This window comes from Panthera pardus, unplaced genomic scaffold, assembly GCF_024362965.1.
Source record: "Panthera pardus isolate Hobbes unplaced genomic scaffold, ASM2436296v1 HiC_scaffold_2, whole genome shotgun sequence".
NCBI classification, from domain to species: domain Eukaryota; kingdom Metazoa; phylum Chordata; class Mammalia; order Carnivora; family Felidae; genus Panthera; species Panthera pardus.
The window spans coordinates 32,868,343-32,893,366 of record NW_026526765.1 but is presented as its reverse complement, the minus strand read 5'-3'; the positions used below and the strand labels follow the sequence as shown (position 1 = coordinate 32,893,366).

The 25,024-nt window shown below is 39.8% G+C and overlaps 1 protein-coding gene across 2 annotated transcripts in view; it reads right to left on the bottom strand.

Annotated features, from left to right (window-relative positions):
• C7 (complement C7) overlaps positions 1-3,711 on the bottom strand; it is a 56,292-nt gene extending 52,581 nt beyond the window's left edge. Inside the window, exon 1 of one of the 2 annotated variants that reach the window (XM_019464256.2) lies at positions 3,489-3,711. In XM_019464256.2, coding sequence (XP_019319801.2) covers positions 3,489-3,494 — 6 coding nt within the window. In that variant the 5' untranslated portion in view covers positions 3,495-3,711. The remainder of the gene's footprint in view (positions 1-3,488) is intronic. The other variant, XM_019464258.2, reaches the window with a different exon arrangement.
• Positions 3,712-25,024: the final 21,313 nt, after the last annotated feature.

The following is a 25,024-nucleotide window of genomic DNA, read 5'->3' as shown; positions in this document are numbered from 1 at the left end:
AGACCAGCCAAGAGTGAGAAGTTAGAAAGGAAGTAAGTTTCATAAATGAAGAGTCAACCAAAAGTTGAGGCACATCCCCAGCCAGAGGGCCCATGATCCTCACCCTGCCCGTTAGTTCTATGGGCAGCTCCTCTGGTTTTTTGTTTTTTGTTTTTTTTTTTTTAACGTTTATTTATTTTTGAGACAGGGAGAGACAGCATGAACGAGGGAGGGTCAGAGAGAGAGGGAGACACAGAATCTGAAACAGGCTCCAGGCTCTGAGCTGTCAGCACAGAGCCTGACGCGGGGCTTGAACTCACGGACTGCGAGATCATGACCTGAGCTGAAGTCGGAGGCCTAACCGACTGAGCCACCCAGGAGCCCCACCTCTGGTTTTTAAAACACCTGTGAGGCCTGTTGCAATCATCTGTCCATGACAGCACCAGCCTAAATATTGAAGGTCACAAAATTGTATATAAAACGGGATTACATTTTGTTTGAAAAGTCAAACATGTATTAAAAACAAATCTAGAAAGAAATATAATAAAGGATAATAGTCCATTTCTGGTAATAAAATTATAGGTAATTTCTATTAACTTTTTTTTTACTTTTATGTATTTCCCTACTTTGACAACTGATGGTGTCTGGGAATATCATTCAAATCTTTCCTGGAGATTCTCCAAGGATATCAATTGTATTCAATATATAACCCAGTGTAAAAGTCCTTAAAACCATCTTACTCCATATTTTAACAGGCCAATATTCTTTCTCTTCTCCCTGACCTCCTCAAACCTTTTCTTTCAATGTATTTGTGGAGTGGCCTCCCAACATTTTTTCCAGATCCTTCTCCCTGCCTTCCTAGATCACCTGCCATCTTATTAGGTATCTTCCTTTCAGTTGTAAAGTCCTAGTTGCCCACTTCTGTCTTTTATTGTTCTCAGAAGCTTTTAGCCTATTATTCTGATTAGCATAACCAAACAGCTGTGGGCATCCTGGAAATGAGTGGGGGAGGTATGAATACGTATGTGATTTTTTTAATGAGCAGGTAAAGCACATAATATAAAGCAACACCTTCTACAGGTTTTGTTTTTAATCAAAAATTACAAGGATTAAAAACAATTAAAAAAAAACCTACAAGGGTTTGGGTTAATTTTTCTGTTTTTCAACAATACATCTTTACTCCATGCTGTCAACTTCTTTTTCCGTCCCTGGGAAAGCCTATCTCCATAGCTTTATTAGTCACTCATAGGCACTAACAGATAGTCACATTTTTGGAAAACAAAGATTCTGAAACACTCTAACAGTCAAATTTCAATTCAATATCCAATTTTAAGTGTCTCTCCTACTCCTGGGTTCTGGATGCTCATAATGGGAGTGGGGTGGAGTCTGATTCCAAATTCCTCCTCCTTGTTCTGCTTTTCTTCCCCACATCCCCAGACTGCCTCTGTCTTCTTCAAAGTCACAGCAGCAGGAGAGGGACAAGAGCCAAAAAGGGTCTTGTGTGACTAATCCAGCTGGAGTCCATAATGGTCACCCAGGATGTGGTGGATATTTGAATGCCAAGTCTTCATCTCCCACTGTGTTTTTGTGGTTCTTTGGATGGCCCCCATTGGTGATCTACAACCACTATGCTCTTGGCAAAAATGATTCATCTCTTTGTTTATCACACTTGACTCTCCCCAGTGCTGGCCTCCTGGAACTCCTTTTCCATATGGATGCTGCCTGTTGGAGTTGCTTCATCCTGCAGGCAGTTTCTCAGGCAGAAGCCCTGACAACCCAAGTCTGGCTCCTTTCTAAAGGTCCACATTGTGTCCATGCGATACCTGCACACATCCTTATCCTGTCAGACTCTGGATGTCCAGAATGTAACCAATAATGCTGTGTTGATTAACTCTGCTAAAGGCAGGCTAGGGAACCAGCTTGTGCCTTTAGATTTTCCCAGACATGACTAGAGTATGATTCCCTACATCCCCTATACTCTAAGGGGCACGATCCTGTATATTCTGGAGGATGGGGATAGCCAAAGGTCACTAGACACTATCCTTTTGTAAAACTGCTTTGAATGTCCAGTATCTCACTTTAAAATGTGGGGATGCTGAGCACTTACTCTTCTTGGCCTTTGACTCTCAGCCAAAGCAGGCATCATGAAAAAATTCATTCTTAACATTCTATTATTACATGTGTTTTAAAAGAATTTCAATCAAGCTTTAGGGAATATACATTTTTTTCAGCAGTGCCTTTGCCAACACCTTCCCCATATACATATTCCTTATTGTAACTTCTGAAGATCTGCCTAATTACAAGGCAGTTCTGTTCATGAGTTACACAAGCTGAATCTATTAACCAAAAGAATTTCTTGAATTTGCTAGCTAAGTCCCTGAAAACAAGTCATCAAGTTACCATTTCCCACCTTCAGAAAGAGTATCTTAACAAATGGACAAGATAGAACAATCATAAATTAATAATAAATGATACTTGGGGCACCTGGGTGACTCAGTTGGTTAAGCAACTGACTTCGGCTCAAGTCATGACCTCACAGTTCATGGGTTCGAGCCCCGTGTTGGGCTCTGTGCTGACAGCTCAGAGCCTGGAGCTGCTTCAAATTCTGTCTCCCTCTCTCTCTGCCCCTCCACTGTTTGTGCTCTGTCTTTCTCAAAAATAAATAAACATTTTAAAAACTTTTTTAAAATGATACAAAAATTGGGGCCCCTGCGTGACTCAGTGGGTTGAGTGGCCAACTTCGGCTCGGGTCATGGTCTCATGGTTCATGAGTTCAAGCCCCACATGGGCTCGCTGCTGTCAGGGCAGTGCCTGTTTAGGTCCTCTGTCCCCGTCTCTCTCTGCCCCTCCCTTGCTTGTGTGCTCTCTCTCTCTCTGTCTCTGTCTCTCAAAAATAAATAAAACATTTAAAAAATAAATAAGTTGGCGTTGAAGTTGCTGTCTTCGGTCCTATATTTAGTTGAATAGTAATTTTTCTAACATTTGGCTATATTGCACTGGGCCAACATGTACATTTGGTAAGCCTTTCATTGCATTCCTCTCTCTGTGTCTTCCACTCTCACATTCCTGACCCTTTGGTCCAGGATTCCAAATTCTAAAGTTCCAAGTTTCCGAACTCACTTTTCTATAAAGCTCTTAGATAAGTCAAATCATGGGGACTCATTGCATAGCTGCAAATCAAACAAACAAAATACACGACAGGGTATTTTTCCCTAAAAATAACAATGGCACTATTGTATTCCTTGATGGCTCTCTCAGGACTTTCATAAACATAGTCTCCACTTTCATTTCCATACCTTCGAACCACTAATTTTACTGCAAAACAAGAAAAAGGAATTCACTTTGTCTGAATTGTTAAATATATTTAAATAAGGATTTTTTTTAAGTTATCCCCATATCTTTCTCTTTCCTATTTCCCCATGTCTTCTCCTTATTTGAGCCATTTCAGTTAAGCCTCACTCCCTTTTGAGATTGCTTCACTTATAAAAGTAATGAAATTATTATCTTACCTTCATGTTTGGGAAAACACTCAGGTCAGAAGAAAGGAAGAAAATTTCCGCTGAGCGCCTGGTGAATTTTCAACAGTGGGAAGAGCCCAGCAGTGGGCTCGGTCCCTGTCTCTTCCTGCTGGGGATTAACTTGGCACTCACTCATAAACACAGCAAGTGGTTCTGAGACTTAGTTCCTACCCCAACCAGATTCTCTAGGGACACAAAGAGCCTGCCCCTGTACTTAGTTGGTGTCTTGAAGCCAGATGCTTCTTATCAATTTACACAGGCCTTAGCTATAGCCAGCTGGGACTGTTTGGCAATGTAGTTCTAAGAAAACATCTGTAAATCAAGAAAGGCAACAAATGTTCTCAGTTCAATGTTTAAACAATTTTCAACCAAAGGAGACCCTGTACAAGGCAAAGGATAAGCCTCCTTCCTGTTTCAATCTTCTAAATGAAATAGATGTTTTCATGATTCTCTTAAAGTGTGTTGTACACCAAACTTTGAGATGAAAGGATTTAAATGCAGTTCTGTCACTCAGGAGGTAAATGGAACATTCTGGAGTAGAATTTCCACACCTCCCCCAATAAAAAGAAAGGAAAACAAAACAAACAACAACAACAACAACAACACACACACACACACACACATATACATATCCTAACACAATATTACATCCATGACTCACACTTGACTTTCACAGATGGTTAAAAAACAGCATCATATTTTGCAAACATATTTAAAAGCCTCACCAATTTTTCCCAAGTGCTTTCCTTATTCCATTGACTTGCAGATCATCGTTGGAAAGTTCCTATCATGGTCATTAACTGCCCATTTTCCCTTCTTCAGTTATTGTCTTGTCTAACTCTGCTAGATCCTTATTCCCCACAGCTTTGCATTTATTCTAGCAGTTACAACATCACTTCCAGAGGTTTCATGAATGCTGTATTTTTTTTTTTTTTTGCAAGATTTCAGATTTTCTATTTGTGAGAAGGTAGGGAGATGATTCATTTTCAGAAGTACCAAATAAAAGCTGTGCTGTCTAGGGGCAGCTGGGTGGCTCAGTTGGTTAAGCATCTGACTTGAGCTCAGGTCATGATCTCATGGTCCATGAGTTCTAGCCCCTCGTCAGGCTCTGTGCTGACAGCTGGGAGCCTGAAGCCTGCTTTGGATTCAGTGTCTCCCTCTCTCTCTGCCCCCACCCAGATCATGTTCTGTCTCTCTCTCTCTCAAAAATAAGTAAACATTAAAAAATATTTTTAAAAAAATAAAAAAGCTGTGCTGTCTAATTAACAATAGGTTTACAACCTATTGGAAAATGTACAACACCCCCCCCCACCCCCACCACCATGGAGTCCCAAATCCTTAGACATTTCACTTCCTGGTTCTTTCCCTCTTGGTTTGGCAGGGTTATTTTCGCAGTCTTTGCAATTGAGCATGTGCCAAAGAACTGAAGTCTCTGCATCACCTCAAGGAATGTACATTTGTGCCAGACTACTTTTTGCCTTACATGGGCATAGGCATTGTCTGGGTAAGGCTGTAACCTCTGTAGTACTCAGCCAATGAGGAATCAGGGGAGGGACCTGCATGGTAGGAGATAAATTGTCTGCTGTAACCGCCCCGAGTGTGTCTGTCCATCAGACACCCGCTCTTGTAAGAACATTGATTAAAGCTTTGCTTCACTGTGCCCCGAGTCCCCACATCCCTCCTTCGATTGGAGCAGTGGGCTTATTTCTCACACTATTAAAGCTGAGCTAGGTTTTATTCACACAGTTTGGCCAAATATTCTGACACTTGCTACTAGGGTATTATGAGTGGGAAAGACATAAGTGTTAAGTGGGAAAGGATTTTCTGAGTTGAGTGATTTTATAACTAAACATTCCATTAGTGAATATTTCCCAGTTTTAATGATTTATTTCTTTCTTTATCCAAAGAGCTTGAAAATAGAGAACAACCCTCACCTTTCCCTCATAAATTGACAGTGGGTTTCCAAAGATAGTTTACACATCTTTTGTTAAAACCATTAGTAATTTGTGTGGAAGAAATTTTGCCACAGAGAAGATGACCTCTAATTCCTGAAAGTTTGTTTGTTTTATTCAACTCCAATTGTATGACTTCCAGATGTTATGGACTCTTCTTACGTACTCAATGCGCAATTCCACATTTGGGGGCTTAGTCTGTGTTTGTGTTCCTCCTGAAAGCAGATTCTGAGAGAGGAAATCAATTGAAAATAGGGTTTTGGTTTTGTGTGTGTCTCAGTGTGTGTGTGTGTGTGTGTGTGTGTGTGTGTGTGTGTACTTTGGTTTGGTCTTTTGGCTTGGGTTTTGGTTGGGTTTTTTGTGAGGTTTTGTTCGTTTTTGTTTTGTTTTCCGTTTTGAGAAGTGATCCTACAAAGCATTGCTGGGAGATGGGAAAGCGAGACAAGGAAGGAGAGGTGGTCAGTAAATGGTACTTTATCATGCAAGATACCACTGTGGAAATTGGAACTCAGTCTCAATGTGGAAATATGAGAGATGTTGCAGAATGCTTCTCAGAATTATTCTGACTAAAGGAATGTATCTACCAACATCCTATCATTGATTGAGGGTAGTTCCTAGACTCATCAACTCTCTGACACTTCAGTTTGCTCTGGGGGGTAGCTGAGCACACACCTGTAGCTAGGGGGGAAAAAGCCTTCAAGTAGATGGTTGCTGGTATTAGCAGTATTTGCAGACATTTGCCTTTGTCCTGTAGCAATGAGTGCTAAGGGGATATAAGCAGGATACCAACAGCACCTGCCACAGTAGCTTGTCATTCATGCATGAATGCATTCATTAATTTTTTATTCTAAATTCAACAAATATTTACTGAGGATGCATAATATAACAGGCTATAGATTTTGACAGAAGCTTTGAGCAATATCCTTTATTATTTTCATTCCTTACATGCCATAAAGATCATATGAGCCCATTTATAAAGTATCCTTAGTCTAGAGGATGAGTCACACGCATACAGTGTGTCTACAATAACGTAGAAATTGAATTGTCCAGCTCGCAGAGACTGTATGCCAGAGATCATTTAAAAAGTTAACAAAAACTTCCTTTCCCCAAGTGCTTTTCACTCTCCCATCTCCACCACATCTTTACTCTCACATAAACAATGTTTCTTCAACAGGAGGAATGTCAATGGGGAAGTCATTGGAACAAAGGCTTTAACTGTAGGTAGGAGCCGTACTGTGGCAAATTTGACTGCTGGCATGCGTTGTGTGTAATTTATTCAAAGGACAATGGAAACTCACTCAATGGAAGTTTTAAAGAAAGAATCAAAGTGATGTTTTCAGATGATCAAAACAGTGGTAATATGCAGACCACATAGGTAAGGAGTGGAAGAAGGACATGTAACTTGGAATTCATTTCAGTAGTCAGACAAGAGTGAATCAAGGCCTCCTCTAAGAAGGGATAGACAAAGAACCACAAGGCTGTGATTAAACGTGATTTCATGTCTGATTGAGAAAATTAGAAGAATGTAAACCAATTAATAAAGGACAGAAATAGGAAGTTGAAGAGGAAGAGGTGATTTTGGAGAGGGGACATTTTACTTTGGAGAAAATAACCAACACATAGCCAGAAATGTAGATCTTTTGGGAAAGAAATAGAGGAAATACCTGGGACAAGGATATAGGTAGAGCTACTGGCAAGAAGACACATAAGTGAAATCATGGGAGACTGATCACAATGAAATATAAAGCAATATGATATGCCACTACTCAGGGAGCGAGCAGAAGGAAGGGAAAGAGCCAGAAAGAAGAGAGAGAGGTTACAGAAGGGGGAGGAAAACCAAAACGATGCAGTGTCCAGCCAATTCAGGAGAAACATACAGAGAGGTCAGTCAACAGGGACAAGTGCCATACGGAATTCAAAGAGAAACAGTATTGAGGGAAAACCTCACCACTTGGCAACTGAAACATAATTAAAACATTGTGGATCAACTGAGGGCAGAGCTTCCCCACATATTTTCCACCCTGGTGCTACAAGATATCTCAAGAAAAAATAATTAATTTTATGTTTAATTAATTGTAAGAAGCTGTATGTATTATAGAGAAGAGTTTCTTAACCTTTGAATTACTGACCTTTGGAGCATGATCATTCTTTGTTGGTAGAGGGGGGTAGGCGAAGCTTGTCCTGTGCACGGGAGGATATTCAGCAGCGTCTTTGGTATCTACCCACTTGATGCCAGTAACACTCTTCCCTAGACAGTCAAAAATGTCTCCAGATATTGTCAAATGCCCCCTGGAAGCAGAATCATCCCTCCTCCATTGAGAACCACCATTATGGTGTCTACTCCTAGCCAGTACTCAGCCTTAGATTCACAAAACACATGCCACAATGCATTATAATGCATTAAATGTTCTATAAATTGTACACGAAGTAAAATTTCTTAAAAGTTTTTTCAAACCAGAATTTTCCAAATTCATGTGACCCCAGAGCTTGTATTTCTGACAACCTCAAAAACTGGTATAGCAGATGCACTTCAGCAAACGTCTAAGCCAATACTGAATCAGTGGAAGAGGAAAGCAGATTTCTGCTGACTAGGGAAGGGTCCACAGGGGTTCAGGCCTCTCCCTATCTCCTGCTATGACACACTCCCTATTCCCCATTAGTCTTCACTTCTCTTGGTAACACCTCAAAAACCTTAACATCCCCAGACTCTTATGAAACAGATCACTGATGATACCAAGAAGCTGTTATGGTCCACCTTGGGGATATATCTGAAAACATTTTAACAGGCCGATTTCATTCTGAATTGTTCCACTGACTCTAGCAGCATAAGAGGAATAAACTTGCTGAGGAAGGATGAAGCTTCCTTTTCTCTCTTCTGTTGAGTCTGAGAAGGTCAGAATTGAAACTGCCAGAAGTTAGAGCAAAAAGCAACAGCATCCCCTAGTGGCAGGCATGCTTCAGTCCCTTGAGTAAGAGAAGAGCATTAGGCCCTGGAGTTAAACCACTAAGGAGTGAAAAACATTGAATCTTTGTCTCCAAGTCAAGTGCTTGTTAAGCTAATAAGTACTCCAGGTAGTATCTCTTTTTCCATTAAAGTGTCACTGTGTGAATAGTTTGAGAATGAAAAATGGCTGCTAGGCAATACCTTATCTAAAGGAATTTTTCAGCAAAACAATGATTGTTAAATGCTTTATCATTATACCTAATAGGATGCTGCCCATCAATACTGATAGCACTGCATTAAATACTGTGACTTGTGCATTAATTTATTTATTTTCTTATTTTTTAAAAGAGATAGAAGTTTATTGAATACACTGCAAGGAAGCAGTGGGCAAGACAGCAAAGGAGAGACTGTCTGCCTGCATTAATTTAAAGTGAGATCACTAGATTGGCATCCAATCCCTCATAAGAATGATGTTTAAGGTTTAAATAGATTAAGAAGTATTTCCAGGTCATCATACTTTCTTTTAGACCATTGTCCTTGCCCTTTACAACACTGGACAAGCCTTTGCCCTGGTGACCACAGATGGCAAGGATAGCAAGGATCAAAGTACAATCAGGAAGCGATAAGACACTTTGTCGTTATGGTTTTCAATAGTGGCAGGCACTTGCTAAATTTAGGAGAAGGCCTGGATTTGTTCGGGTTTCTAGCTGTCAGCTGGGTTTTTCAGTTATCTGCAATGCACATTGTGGCAGTAGCCTGCAATTCAAAGATACATTTCATTTGGTTTAAATTTGAATTAAGTCAAGCAGCTCTGAGAAGGAAGACACAAAATGCAAAGATTCTCATGGTTCCATAACTGAATTAAGACCCGCAGGGGAAGGGTGACTAGCAAAGGACATGGTCATTTATCTGATCTGCACAGTAAACTCAGAGTGTCTACACAGAGAGTTGTTTGTTGTTGTGTTGTTGTTTTTCCAGATCAAGAATCCAGCATATTATAACCATAAAATAAAAAGTAATTGCTTTCCCAAAATGTCAGTCTATGCCATAATTTTAAGCTTTATCTCCTTAAGCTGCCTTTACACAGATATATTTTGATGTCAGATTTATCATTGCATGTTCCAAAGGCCAAGGAAAAATAAAGAATAAGTGTGTGGAAATAAAATCCTGGTGCGCCTGGGTGGCTCAGTCAGTTAAGCATCCCACTCTTGGTTTTGGTTCAGGTCGTGATCTCACGGTTTGTGAGATAGAGCCCCAAGTTGGGATCCATGCTGACAGTGAGCAGTCTGCTTGTGATTCTCTCTCCCTCTCTCTCTGCCCCTCCCCCACTCATGCACGTGTGAGTGCACACTCTCTCAAAATAAATAAAATTTTTTTCAAAATACAATTTTTTAAAAAAGAAATAAAATTCTGAATTATACAACTCTTCAAATGTTTGTGATAAAGTTTTAGGAAACAGTAAAGCACAGTCACAAACACATAACTAGAAACTTCTTAAAAGTAGAAATTCCCCTGAAAGCAAAAAGGCACTAATTTGTGTACAAATATCTGCCCTAAGGCAGAGTCTGGGTTCAAATCTTGGGCAAGTTACTCAGCCTCTTTGTTCCTCTTGTTTCCTCACCTAAAAAGTGGAAATAATATTATCTAACTGATAGGATTGTTATATGAAATAAATCTAAGTAAAGCATTAGCACTTGCTTGGAATGTACTAAGTTTAGTCCAATAAATGTGAGCTAGTATGCAAAAGATTAGAAACAACCCAGGGGTGCCTGGCTGGCTCAGTCAGCAGAACATGTGACTCTTAATCTCGGAGGTGTGAGTTCAAGCCCCATGTTGGGCATAGAGTGCACTTTAAAAAAGAAAAGAAAAAAAAAAACCAAAAAACAAGTAATCCAGTGAAGAAACGGGCAAAAGACATGAATAGACAGTTTTCCAAAAAAGGCATCCAGATGGCTAACAAACACATGAAAAAATGTTCAACATCACTCATCATCAGGGAAATACAAATCAAAACCACAATGAGATACTACCTCACACCAGTCAGAATGGCAAAAATTAACAGCTCAGTCAACAACAGATGTTGGCAAGGATGTGGAGAAAGGGGAACTCTTTTCCACTGCTGGTGGGAATGCAAACTGGTGCAGTCACTCTGGAAAACGGTATGGAGGTTCCTCAAAAGATTAAAAATAGAGCTACCCTATGACCCAACAATTGCCCTACTAGGTATTTATCCAAAGGATACAGGTGTGCTGTTTCAAAGGGACACATGCACCCCAATGTTTATAGCAGCACTATCCACAATAGCCAAAGTATGGAAAGAGCCCAAATGTTCATCAACAGATTAATGGATAAAGAACATGTGGTATATAACACAATGAAATATTACTCGGCAATCAAAAAGAGTGAAATCTTGCCGTTTACAACAACGCGGATGGAACTAGAAGATATTATGCTAAGCGAAATTAGAGGAAGACCAATGTCACATGACTTCACTTATATGTGAAATTTAAGATACAAAACAGTTGAACATAGGGAAAGGGAAGCAAAAATAATATAAAACCAGGGAGGGGGACAAAATCTAAGAGACTCTTAAAAACAGAGAACAAACTGAGGGTTGCTGGAGGGGTTGTGAGTGGGGGGATGGGCTAAATATGTAAAGAGCATTAAGGAAGACACTTGTTAGGATGAGCACTGGATGTTATACATAGGGGATGAATCACTAGATTCTACTCCTGAAGTCATTATTGCACTATATGCTAACTAACTTGGATGTAAATTAAAAAACAAAAAATAAAAAGAAATAAATAAAAAGAAAAGAAAAGAAACAACCCAAACACTCATCCATAGTGGATTGGTCAACCAAATTACAGTGTACACATTACATTGAACATTATGCGGCTATAAAAAAACTGAAGTGGTTCTCTACACACTGACATGCAAATATAAAATACACTGTTAGGCAGAAAAAAGAAAAGTACAGAGCAGTAGTTACTTTGGAGTTGAAAGGAATATATATTTATATTGGTTTATACTTGCATGAAGAAACTCTGGAAGAACAAGAAAGAAACTAATAAAATTATCTCACGGGGCAAATGTATGAAAAGGGAACTAGGTGGAAAGATGGAAATAAGATAGAAAAAGAGATGAGACTAAGGCCTTTTACCTGACACTAGTTTAATTTTTAATACATTAATGAATGCATTACCTATTCAAAAAAGAAATTGTAGATTACTTAATTGTATTTCATTAGCCTCCATTATTTTATTATTCTAACTATAGAATAGCATCCTAAAGATTCTCTGCCCTTCGCTGGCTTATTTGTTTATTCATTTGTCTGAAAGAGCTGGGGTATATAGTAAGGATGTACATTGCAATAACAGAAACAAGAATTTTAATGAAATGCTTCATGAATACCAGGGCCGAAGGAATGGTCTGGATGCCAGAGATCTGGTGATTGATAGATCTTCACTTCAGTGCACTGTTGATATATTTCCACAATTTCTATGTGATCATGTTTAAAAATGTATCCTATTTCATTTCATAGTGAGCAGATAAATAAAGTACACTGACCATGTATACTTAAATACACATGAAGATGTAATAAGGTACCCATACTCATAAAGAAGGTAGTTTCGCTCTCTCTTTGCTCCTTCTTCAGCTTCTGCTAGTGTGGGCCTGCTTCTTGGGAGAACATGGCTTGTCAGAAAGGACACCAGACAAGTCTGTGTCAAATTTAGGCTTTACCACTCACTGTAAGTGATATCCTCTTAACTCTCAATTTTCTTTTTTTTTTTAAGATTTTATTTTTAAGTAATCTCTACACCCATTATGGGGCTCAAACTCACAACCCCTAGATCAAGAGTCAAATGCTCTACCAATTGAGCCAGTCAGACATCCCTTAACCCTCAATTTTCTTAAAAGAAAAGAAAAGAAAAGAAAAGAAAAGAAAAGAAAAGAAAAGAAAAGAAAAGAAAAAGGATAAATGAGACCTTCTTTGTGGGGCTGATGAAATTCAAAATACATAAAATGCACACGAAATCATCTTGAGTACATATAGATCTCCACACCCTCCTCACCCATGAACAGTAAATGAGTTTTAAAATACATGCACTGGGCACCTGGGTGGCTCAGTCGGTTAAGCGTCCAACTTCGGCTCAGGTCATGATCTCACAGTTCGTGGGTTCAAGCCCCGTGTACTGACATCTCAGAGCCTGGAGCCTGCTTCAGATTCTGTGCCTCCTTCTCTCTCTGTTCCTCCCCTGCTCACGCTCTGTCTCTCTCTCAAAAATAAATAAAGATTTTTTAAAAAAATTTTTAATAAATAAAATATATGCATAAACAGGGACACCTGGGTGGCTCAGTTGGTTGACTATCCAACTTCAGCTCAGGTCAAGACCTCGTGGTGTGTGAGTCTGAGCCCTACATCAGGCTTGCTGCTGTCAGCACAGAGCTGGAGTTGGATCCTCTGTCCCCTCTCTCTCTGCCCCTCCCCCCTCATGCTCTGTCTCTGTCTCAAAAATAAACATTAAAAAATAAATAAAATAAAATAAAATAAAATAAAGTAAAATAAATACACAAACAAATATGAGCCAAAGAAAAATTTTAGCAAAACAGTTTATCTGAAGATATTCCTCCAATGATACACAGTTTGACTGACTTCCTGAGAACAACCAACTTGCAATTAATCAGAAGGTACCTGATTAATAATTAATTACCAGGGAAATCACCAACTCTGTGACATTAGATTCTTAGGGGTCTGTAAAGATAGTCACCAGGAGACCAAGGGCTATTTTACTGACCAAAATTTACATGAACTAAAATGAGAATGTACAGATTTATCAAACTATCAAGATCCTTTTCTCTAGATTGAAATGATATCAACTAGCATTGTGAGTGACAGTGCAGTTCATACCAGTGAGAAGGTCCAGTTGACAGTTGCATTATTATAACTTTGGTTGAGCAAAAAGTGAAATCAGTTATGTTAACAAATGCTTTTATTGTTAAAAAAAAAAAAAAAAAAGTCTTCCAAAACATGTGGCCCAAAGCAAGGTGAAGAGAAGACAGCAGACAGCACCTCTTTGGGGAAAAGTTGGGAAGAACTTGACAGAACATCCAACACTTAATGTGGAGTCAACAGAGGTTAGTGCTTCTCTCATCAAGACTAAAATGGGGAGGGGCGCCTGGGTGGCGCAGTCGGTTAAGCGTCCGACTTCAGCCAGGTCACGATCTCGCGGTCCGTGAGTTCGAGCCCCGCGTCAGGCTCTGGGCTGATGGCTCGGAGCCTGGAGCCTGTTTCCGATTCTGTGTCTCCCTCTCTCTCTGCCCCTCCCCCGTTCATGCTCTGTCTCTCTCTGTCCCAAAAATAAATAAAAAACGTTGAAAAAAAAAATTAAAAAAAAAAAAAAAGACTAAAATGGGGAAACCTCAAAATTGTCCAAACACAGGACAAACTTCTCTCTTCACAGGGGAAAATGAGCAACACTCTTGAATTGCATAAAGCAGACCCATGAAAATGGAAACCTTTGTTGATGTTTTATCTGAAGTGTGTCTGAAACTGCCACTTACTTCCCCTTCCCCATAGAGTGGACCCAATGTATTTAGCCAAGGTAGGTTGAAGAACATGTATTCTAATGGGATGGGCAAATACATAAATAAATCAATGAAACACAAGGTGATAAGGCACCTCTGAATCGCTTGATTTTTCCTCCTTCTCACTGCCTCCCACACCCAATCATTCAACAAGTTCTGTAGAATATTCTTCTGATTTATACCCTCTGCATTCATTCATACTGTCAGTGTATAGTCATGCCCTCCATATCGTTTGCTCCCTTATTGCTTGTCTGGTGTATTTGTTTATTGGGATATAATTCACACACCATAAAACTCACCCATTTAAAGCACATAACTTAGTGGTTTAAAATATATGTGTGTGTGAAGCCATCGCCACTATCTAATTCCAGAATATTTTTATCATTCCCGAAAGAAATCCTGTATCCATTAGCTGCCACTCCCCATTGTCCACAACCACAAGCTCCCGGCAACCGCTAATCTACTCTCTGGCTCTATAAATTTGCCTCTTCTGGATATTTCATACAAATGGAATTACACAATATGTGCCCTTTTTTGTCTGACTTCTTCACTTAGCGTAATGTTTTCAAGGTTCATCCATGTTGTAGCATATATCAGTATTTCATTGCTTTGTATGGCTGAATAGCATTCTATGGATATACCGAATATAACAATATTCTGTGGGTATATATCAACAATATTCTGTGCATATACCATTTCAACTGTTTTGAAAATATACAGGCATAGTTCAGTAGTTCAGAAATATTGTGGGTTCAGTTCCAGGCCATGGCAGTAAAGTGAATGTCACAATAAAGTGAATCAAAGTTTTTGGTTTCCCAGTGCATATAAAAGTTGTATTTATACTATACTATAGTCTTTTAAGTGTGCAACAGCATTAAGTTAAAAAAAAACAATATGCATACCTTAATTTTAAAATACTTTTATTGCTGGGGTGCCTGGGTGGCTCAGTTGGTTGAGCATCTGACTTCCAGCTCATGCCATGATCTCACAGTTTGTGGGTTTGAGCCCTGCATTAGGCTTCAGGTTCTGTGTTTCCCTCTCTCTCAGCCCCTCCCCTGCTTGCACTCTCTGAAAATAAATAAATAAACTTAAAAAAAAAAAAAAAACAGAAACACAATATCTGTGAAGCACAATAATGTGATATGCAATAAAACAAGGTATGCCTATACCTAAGACTAGAATTACTGGGTCATATGGTAACTCTTTGCTTAACATTTTGATGAATTACCAAACTGTTTTCAAAATCAATTACACCATTCATATTCCCATCAACCATGTATGAGAGTTCTAATTTCTCTACATCCTCATCAGCACTTCTTACTGTCTATCTTTTAATTATAGCTATCTGAGAGGGCTAAAAGTGGCTTCTCATTGTGGCTTTCATTTTCATTTATCTAATAAATAATAATGTTGATCATCTTTTCATGTGCCTTTGGTTATTTGTATTTCTTCTTTGGAGAAATGTCTTTTACCTATTTTCTTAATTGAATTTCTTATCTTTTTGTTATTAGGTATAAGAGTTCTTCATATATCTTAGATTCTAAAGCCTTATTAGTCATATAATTCACATTTATTTTCTCCCATTCTGTAGGTTGTCTTTTCACATTCTCAATAGTGTCCTTTCATGGACAAAAGTTTTTAATTTTGATAAAATCCAATTTACCTAACTTTTTCTTTGTCTCCCTTGCTTTGGTGTCATTCCTAAGAATCCCTTGTCAAAATCAAGGTCATGAAGATTTAGCCCTGTACATTTTTCAAAGAGTTTCAAAGCTCTTTTTAAGACTTCATTCACTTTGAGTTAACCTTGAATACGGTGAGGTAGGGGTCCAACTTCATTCTTTTGCACATGGATATCTAGTTGTCCCAGTACCATTTGTGAAAGAGAAAGTTTTATTTACCCATTGAATGGTCTATCTTTGTTTAAAATCAGTTGACTATATGGGGCGCCTGGGTGGCTCAGTTGGTTAAGCGGCCGACTTCGGCTCAGGTCATGATCTCGCGGTCTGTGAGTTCGAGCCCTGCGTGAGGCTCTGTGCTGACAGCTCAGAGCCTGGAGCCTGTTTCGGATTCTGTGTCTCCCTCTCTCTGATCCTCCTCCGTTCATGCTCTCTGTCTCAAAAACAAATAAACATTAAAAAAATTTAAAAATAAAAAAATAAAATCAATTGACTATAGATGTATGAATTTATTTCTGGACTCAGTTCTATTTCATTGTTCTATGTTTCTATCTTTATGCCAGTACCATACTGTTTTGAGTACTGTAGCTTTGTAGTAAGTTGTTTGGTTTGGTTCTGTTCTGTTCTGTTAGTTCTGTTCTGTTCTGTTAAGGATGGAAGAAGAAGCTGTAGTAAGTGTCAAAATCAGGAATTACAATCCTCAGTCAGGCAGTCTATCCAGGAAAGGAGCCCCAATTCTCACCCCTGGAACTAAACTAGTGTCTTCTGAGACACTGGAGTAAACATGAAAATGGGTGATATTTTGTGGCAGGATCAAAGGTCCTTCTCGGCCCCATAAGGGCTTGGAAGAATCAATCCCAGGCTTAACCATTCTTTGACTTGCATGTCAGTCCCCTATGACATTCCTCTCTCATTCATCTTGTTAAGTTTGTCATTCAATCTTTCTTCACTGGCTTCAATTTAATATTGATAACTGGGATAGTAGGGATAGGTAGTGGGTGCAAAGGGGAACGTTGGTGAGTGTAACTTAGACTGAAAAGAATCCAAAACTTCTTACATGGAAAAACTTGTGGATAGCTAGTTCATACTTTTGCCCTCAGAGTGTACCTCCAATATCTATTATCTCACACTCATTCTTAACCAATGTCTTTCTTTAAAAAAATTTTTTTAATGTTTATTTATTTTTGAGAGAGAGCTCAAGTAGGGGAGGGGCAGAGAGAGAGGGAGACAGAGAATCCGAAGCAGGCTCCCTGCTGTCAGCACAAAGCCTGACGTGGGGCTCAAACCCACGAACCATGAGATCATGCCCCAACCTGAAGTCGGACACCCAACCAACTAAGCCACACAGGGGCCTCTCAACCAACAACTTTCTTATTTCATTAATTTCATCAATATTTCACTTTCTTATTTCAATAATGCCATTTATTTCAATAATAAAATGGAATGCATTATAAGAAGACTTCCATATGCTCCCATTGTGCATCTGCCCACCAGCATCTGTGCCCCAATACTCTGCCTGACCCTTTGTTACCACAGGTGAACTCTGTGTGCTCCTAACTAAGCCCAATTCTTCCACTTATTGACCAGATCCCATCCTGTCCACTTGCAGTAAGAATCTAAGGATCCAGCCTTCATTATTCTTAAAACTCTGCTTGGAAATAACCCTGCACTCAGTGAGACTGTATCCCCATTCCCTTTACAATTAAGTATTGCATGATGGAGTGATTGTGTGACCCTTGTTCCAGGCGAGATATGTAATGTTTCCCCCAAACAAGTGCATTTCCAAGACCCAGTGACACTCTTCATTTGGGTTCATAGTAGGTGCTCAGAGTACTTTGCAGAGTGACAGTCATACATACAACCCCAGATCCCAGGTCTGCAACTCCAGCCAGAGTTTCTAACCCTCTCAGGAAAAGTTTTGCCTAGTTCGTGTTTGATCAATTATTGATGAATACAAAAAGTATATTGATTAGGCCTATTTCAAGAAACAAAACTTATTATACTTTCTAATCCAATATGTTCCCCACACCTTATGCTGGGGGAGATATTTTTCATTCTCATAACCACTGAGTTCTCTGCTGAGTGATGTGTCCTTTTGGTTTAAAAAGAGAGAGGGGGCGAGAGATAAAACTGACCTACTGTTCACCCCAAGTCCCTTCAGCAAGAATATAAAAAATATGATGCTTCCCATAACTAAAATTGGTTTCTAAAGTATTTTATATTCCATCTGAGAGCAGCCTTCAAAAATATCTGGAAAGAATGCCACTGATGAATTATGCTCCGAGGTAATGAAAGGAGCTATTGAGCCTGACTCTTAAGATAGATCAAGTACAGAAAAGCAGTGTTTCTCCTGAGTTAGCAGCAACACTAGTGCAAAGACTTTTCCTATGCTCCAACCTTTGTCTTCTGCCCTCGCTTTTTTTCATTTCTCTTTCAACAACAACAAAAAATCCCCTGTGCCAATTTTCACGCACTTATTCAGGACACATTTTCCAGATACCTTTTACCCAAATATTTATCTGTCATGAGACCTGAAATTATAGGTTTACCAATTTATTCTTTGCTTAATATAATCCTTCTCCAGCGTGGGCCACTTGAAAGTCCTACTTGAAAGGGGAAAGAAAAAAGAAAGACAAGGAAAAGACAGAAGAAAGAAATTAAGCAACGTACTAGCCTTTCAGTCCCAGCAGTAGCAGGGATGAGCCAGCAAAGCCCACACTCCTGGCTCTCAAAGCACCCACTCTGTCCTCACCTCCTCCTCCAGCCCATTCTGCTGCCATGGCTACTCAGGTCATCTACTTCACCAAGGACTTCTTGACGACACCATCACCAGGGTCACCTCCACAACTGCAGGGTCCAATCAAGCAGGAGAAGTTGCTGTGGTGGATGCAACGTGTGAGCCACCAAGTGGCTGCTGACTCCTTGTACAAAAGCAGAGTGGATTGTATATTCCACCTTCCCAAAGAGCAAGAGGTGTTCTCCTTCTGGAAGGGCACGATGATAAGTGTCAACAGATCTTTCCTTGCTCAAGCCCTTCTCTTGGCCTTCTAGGGTAACTATGAGCAGGTGTTCTTAGGAAGAATAGGCAAGCACACACAACACCAGAAGTGTTTTCCTGGCAAGGTGATCTCTGGTAGAGCAGCTATAGTTACTTCAGTCTTTTTCACCTACCCGGCAGATTTTCCCAGAACCCATGTGGCAGCTGATGTTGGAGAATCTGCCAAGTAAGCACAATTGAAAAGACAAGGCAGATTCCTACTCCTGCAATACTACAAGCCAATGGTTGATGTTACAATGTGGGCACAAAGGAGCTGACATCATGTATACTGGGCCCCTCAAATACTAGAGGAAGATTTCCAAACATGCAGTGGAAAAGCCTTTTTCCAGGTACATGATCCAAAATTCTCAAAGGCTAGATGGAGCCCCTTTTAGTGTTCTGAGACTCAATTTGAAAACGGGGCTGGGAAAACTTTAGCCTCTACTACAAAGCTGAAATCATCAAGACAGCATGGTATTGGCACAAAAACAGACACATAGACCAATGGAATAGAATAGAGAACCCAGAATTGGGCCCACAAAAGTATGGCCAACTAATCTTTGACAAAGCAGAAAAGAATATCCAATGAAAAAAAGACAGTCTCTTTAACAAATGGTGCTGGGAGAACTGGACAGCAACATGCAGAAGAATGAAACTAGACCACTTTCTTACACCATACACAAAAATAAAATCAAAATAGATGAAGGACCTGAATATGAGACAGGAAACCATCAAAATCCTAGAGGAGAAAGCAGGAAAAAAAAAACCTTTCTGACCTCCGCTGCAGCAATTTCTCACTTGACACATCTCCAAAGGCAAGGGAATTAAAAACAAAAATGAACTATTGGGACCTCATGAAGATAAAAACCTTCTGCACTACAAAGGAAACAATCAATAAAACTAAAAGGCAGCCAACAGAATGGGAAAAGATATTTGCAAACGACATATCGGACAAAGGGCTAGTATCCAAAATCTATAAAGAACTCACCAAACTCCACACCCGAAAAACAAAGAATCCAGTGAAGAAATGGGCAGAAGACATGAATAGACACTTTTCCAAAGAAGACATCCAGATGTCCAACAGGCACATGAAAAGATGCTCAACATGAAAAGATACTCAACGTCACTTCTCATCAGGGAAATACAAATCAAAACCACACTGAGATATCACCTCACGCCAGTCAGAGTGGCTACAACGAACAAATCAGGAGACTACAGATGCTGGAAAGGATGTAGAGAAATGGATGTGGAGAAACCCTCTTGCACTGTTGGAGGGAATACAAACTGATGCAGCCACTCTGGAAACCAGTGTGGAGGTTCCTCAAAAAATTAAAAATAGATCTACCCTATGACCCAGCAATAGCACTGCTAGGAATTTACCCAAGGGATACAGGAGTGCTGATGCACAGGGGCACTTGTACCCCAATGTTTATAGCAGCACTTTCAACAATAGCCAAAATATGTAAAGAGCCTAAATGTCCATCAACCGATGAATGGATAAAGAAGTTATGGTTTATATATACAATGGAATACTACTTGGCAATGAGAAAGAATGAAATACGGCCTTTTGTAGCAACATGGATGGAACTAGAAAGTGTGATGTTAAGTGAAATAAGTCATACAGAGAAATATAGATACCATATGTTTTCATTCTTATGTGGGTCCTGAGAAACTTAACAGAAGACCATGGGGGAGGGGAAGGGGGAAAAAAAAGTTACAGAGAAGGAAGGAGCCAAATCATAAGAGACTCTTAAAAACTGAGAATAAACTGAGGATTGATGGGGGGGTGGAAGAGAGGGGAAAGTAGGCGATGGGCATTGAGGAAGGCACCTGTTGGGATGAGCACTGGGTGTTGTATGGAAACCAACTTGACAATAAATTTCATATGAAAAATTTTCATATGAAAGAAAGAAAGAAAGAAAGAAAGAAAGAAAGAAAGAAAATGGGTCTGGGAAAATCTTCCCATACAACACCAAGCAATTCTAGGACACAAGTAGGGTGTCTGAGAATTCAACTCAATTCTGACATTATCCACTAGGAGATAGCACCAGATTCCACAGGTTGAGGTCTTGGTCCCATAAGACTGCCCCCACACCCACCCCACTTCAGCCTCCAGTTGTAAGTCCCGGCTGTTACTTATGTTCCAACAAACTCACTATAAAATGGAGGTTCCAGGGGCGCCTGGGTGGCTCAGTCGGTTGAGCATCCGACTTCGCTCGGGTCACGATCTCACCGTCCGTGAGTTCGAGCCCCGCATCAGGCTCTGTGCTGACAGCTCGGAGCCTGGAGCCTGCTTCCGATTCTGTGTCTCCCTCTCTCTCTGGCCCTCCCGCCGTTCATGCTCTGTCTCTCTCTGTCTCAAAAATAAATGAAAAAAAAAATGAAAAAAAAAAAAATGGAGGTTCCAATGACCCCCTCTGACTTGGGATACCAACCTCAAGCCCAGGTTGTTTCCTATACTTATGACTGACTGCTTATAAATTAAAGGTTCCTATCACCCCTTACTCAGGTTCAGTTAATTTGCGAGAGAGGCTCACAGAACTCAGAGAAACATCTTACCAGATCACCAATTCATCATAAAAGCATATATGACTCAGGAATATCCAGATGGAAGAGATACATAGGACAGAGCATGAGGAAAAGATGTCTCCAGATGCACCACTCCCCCAGCACCTCCACCAGTTCACCAACCCGGGAAGTCTCCAAACTCAGTCCTTCCAGGTTTTTATGAAGGCTTCATTACATAATCATGATTGATTAAATTATTGGCCATTGATTCAACCTCCAGTCCCTCTCTCCTCCCTAGAGGTCAAAGGGTGGGACTGAAAGTTCCAAATCACAGGGTTGGTTCCCCTAGCAACCAGCCCCCACCCTTAGGTGGGGTCGGAAAATCACCGCATTAACATACAAGACATACCTATAAGGCTTTCATTGCAGGAAATTCCAAAAGTTTAAGGACCTCTGTGCCAGAAAAGGGAAGAAGACTAAATACATATTTCGTATTATAAATCACAATATCACTGAGCCCTTGTGCTTGTCCTGTATAATAAACTGAAGAAAGTCATCTAGCTGCAGTCTAACTAGAAATAGCAAACAAGGGATTCGTGTAGAATATTCACCACACTTACCACATGAACCACTCTCCTTTGAGAAAATTCTGGTGTCTTTTACCCAAGGCAGCTCATATTTGTATGATGATGGCATGGAAAGCTTTAGGAAAAGGAACCAAATGTGATCACACCCAACCATTGGCCCTGATGCTCCCACATACTGGTTATTTGAGTTTGGCCAGGGAAAGAATGACTGTTATTTGGGATCCAGACCAATCAGATTTAGAAACCATCTAATCAAAGTACTATTTTGTAAGACCCCAAATTATGTCTAAGTATTTATTTGGACAAATTATGGTTCCATTTGTACTTATATCCTACATACCATGTTGCACAACAGAATATTTTCAGTTATGTTCTATGCTGGATATTGTGTTGTAAAATAATAAACAGAGAGAACACATTTTAGAAAAGACCTATGGAAAGGGAAAGCATGAGTTTTGAAAGAGAAACTGGCTTCCTTACCATTTTGCCAATGATTGGCCATGGATGAAAGAACTCTTTCTTCTTATCTCTCTTGCCCCTTCCAAATGAGAAAAAATATGTGAAAATCTCCAATCAGGTGCCTGGCATGTTGCCAGAAATAAACGTTAGTTTCCTTTTCTTTTCCATTAAGCTTCACCTCCCCAGCCTACCTGGTATGCTTTGGAATATATTAAAACCCATAAGTAAGCTACAAAAATAGCAACCTTTGGAACACTAACTGGAAATTATAAGAGAGGTAAACTATACACAGAAGACTTGAAACAATTAATGTTATTCCAACTAATGTCATTGAATAACTGGATTTGAGACTGTTTTTGGTCCCCTTATGTTCATTCTCCCCTTTTTATGTAGTAATGGAAGTTTAATGTGGCAACTGGGCACCTGATGATGTGGCATAAAAACTACATTTTATAATCTCCCTTGCGGTTAAGGCACAGACTTGATGCTAACCTCTGGCCAAGGAGATTCCAGCAACAGCGGTGTGTGCAGCTTCCTGGGAGACCTTACCTCAGTCCCACCCCCAAATCACAATAAAACCCCAAGCTGGCCTCTCTCTCTGTTCTCATGCCATTCTTGGGCCACCTGGGAAGCCTGCCCAGGAGGCTTTCTATCCCCCAAAACTTCAGTATGTATTTTTTATATCCTTTTGATACATACATGGCATATGTGTACCAAATTTTGGGGGTGCATTCATTAAGATATAAAAATATATAATGAAGCTTTCTGGGGATCTACTTTTTTCTGGTATCTAAATGTTTAGCAAGAAGTTTTCATAACCACCAAGATTTGAGAAACATTTTTCTAAAGCATATAAATTATACAGAATGGCAGACCAGTGGTAGGCCAATGATGTCACAGTCAAAAGAAGAAAAGAAGAACAAGAAAATCTTCTGGTTTCTCAATCTAGTTACTAAATGTTTGCTGAGCATTTAGTCTGAGCTGTGACCTATGTCTCGGGGTGTAGCAGTAAACAGAACAGACAAAACTCCTGTCTTCATGGGTCTTATGCTGCATATTAGTGTGAGAACATTACAATACAATTGAGAGTTTTCAGTGGAAGGGTTGTGGGGGAAGGATGCTTGTCAGCGTCATTCGGGGAAACACCTACCCTTATTTCCTCTCAAATAATAATGACGACAAGAATTATCATCAATATTTTGTGAGTAATTATTCTGTGCCAGGCAGTGTGCTTAGCACTTCATACATGTCACCAGGAATTTCAGTGCAGGCATTGACACCGATTTGTTCCCCGTTTGACCCATTTGGGCATAATACAAAGAGCACTCTATATGAATTCAGAATTACTTACACTCAATTCCTGATTTAACCATTTGCTGGCTGTGTGATCTTTGGAAGTCACTCAGCTGTCCTTACTCTCTATTTTATTAAATAGGAAGGAATATTGCCTTTACGCTGTCTTTCTAGAGTCATGGAGAGGACCAACTGACATCTCCCATGCTAACCACTTAGGCAGCACTCAGCACATAGAAAAGACTTGATAAATATCAGTCATTATTACTAAACTATTTAATATTTTATTATTAAATAGAGAGTAAGCAAAAAGACATTGCACTATAAAGTTAGCCTCATGGTATGGATTTCACAGGGCACCACGGTTTTCTTCGTGTTAGTTTAAATTTTTCCTCAATAGAAACCACACAATATAACTTACACTCAAATTATTTTTATCTTATTTATTGTATTAGATTATGAAGCAAAGATTATACTTTATTGCCTCATGTTCCATTCTTAAAACCCTGAGTGTATCATTCTTCTAGCGGCAGAAATCCAAATGTAGATTTTGCTACATAAATATCTGCTAGTAGAAAATTGGAAAAGAGGGATGGCTGGCTGGCTCAGTCGGTTAAGCCTCTAACTTCAGCTCAGGTCATGGTCTCACGGTTTGTGAGTTTGAACTCTGTGTCGGGCTCTGTGCTGACAGCTCAGAGCCTGGAGCCTGCTTGAGATTCTGTGTCTCCCTCTCTCCGTGCCTCTCTCTCTCTCTCTCTCTCTCTCTCTCTCTCTCTCTCTCTCCCCCAAAAGAAAATTGTAAAAGAGTACTTATTTTATGTAGTGTCTTCAGCTCTGGGCCAAGATATTTTTTAAAAACTTCTTTTGGGGCACCTGGGGCTCAGACAGTTAAGCATCTGTATTAGATTATGTATTCAATTATTAGACTAATTGAATTTTTTCAATTAACTAAAGAAATAATTTTTTTTTAATTTTTTTTAACGTTTTTTATTTATTTTTGAGACAGAGAGAGACAGAGCATGAACAGGGGAGGGGCAGAGAGAGAGGGAGACACAGAATCGGAAGCAGGCTCCAGGCTCTGAGCCATCAGCCCAGAGCCCGTCGCGGGGCTCGAACCCACGGACCGCGAGATCGTGACCTGAGCCGAAGTCGGACGCTTAACCAACTGAGCCACCCAGGCGCCCCAAGAAATAATTTTAATTATACAAAGTTTAATATGTCAGCTCAGATCATGATCTCACAGTTTGTGAGTTCAAGCCCTACATCAGGCTCTGCACTGACAGGGCAGAGCTTGCTTGGAATTCTCCCCCTCCCCCTAACTCTCAAAATAAATCAATAAACTTTAAAAAATAAATAAATAAAACCTCTTTTAATATCAGTTATTATTACCAGCATAACTGCAACATTATTGTCAATCAACTTCATAAAATCACATTGCATAGGTATAATATCATATTTCCTTAAGTATTCTAGGTTTTTCTA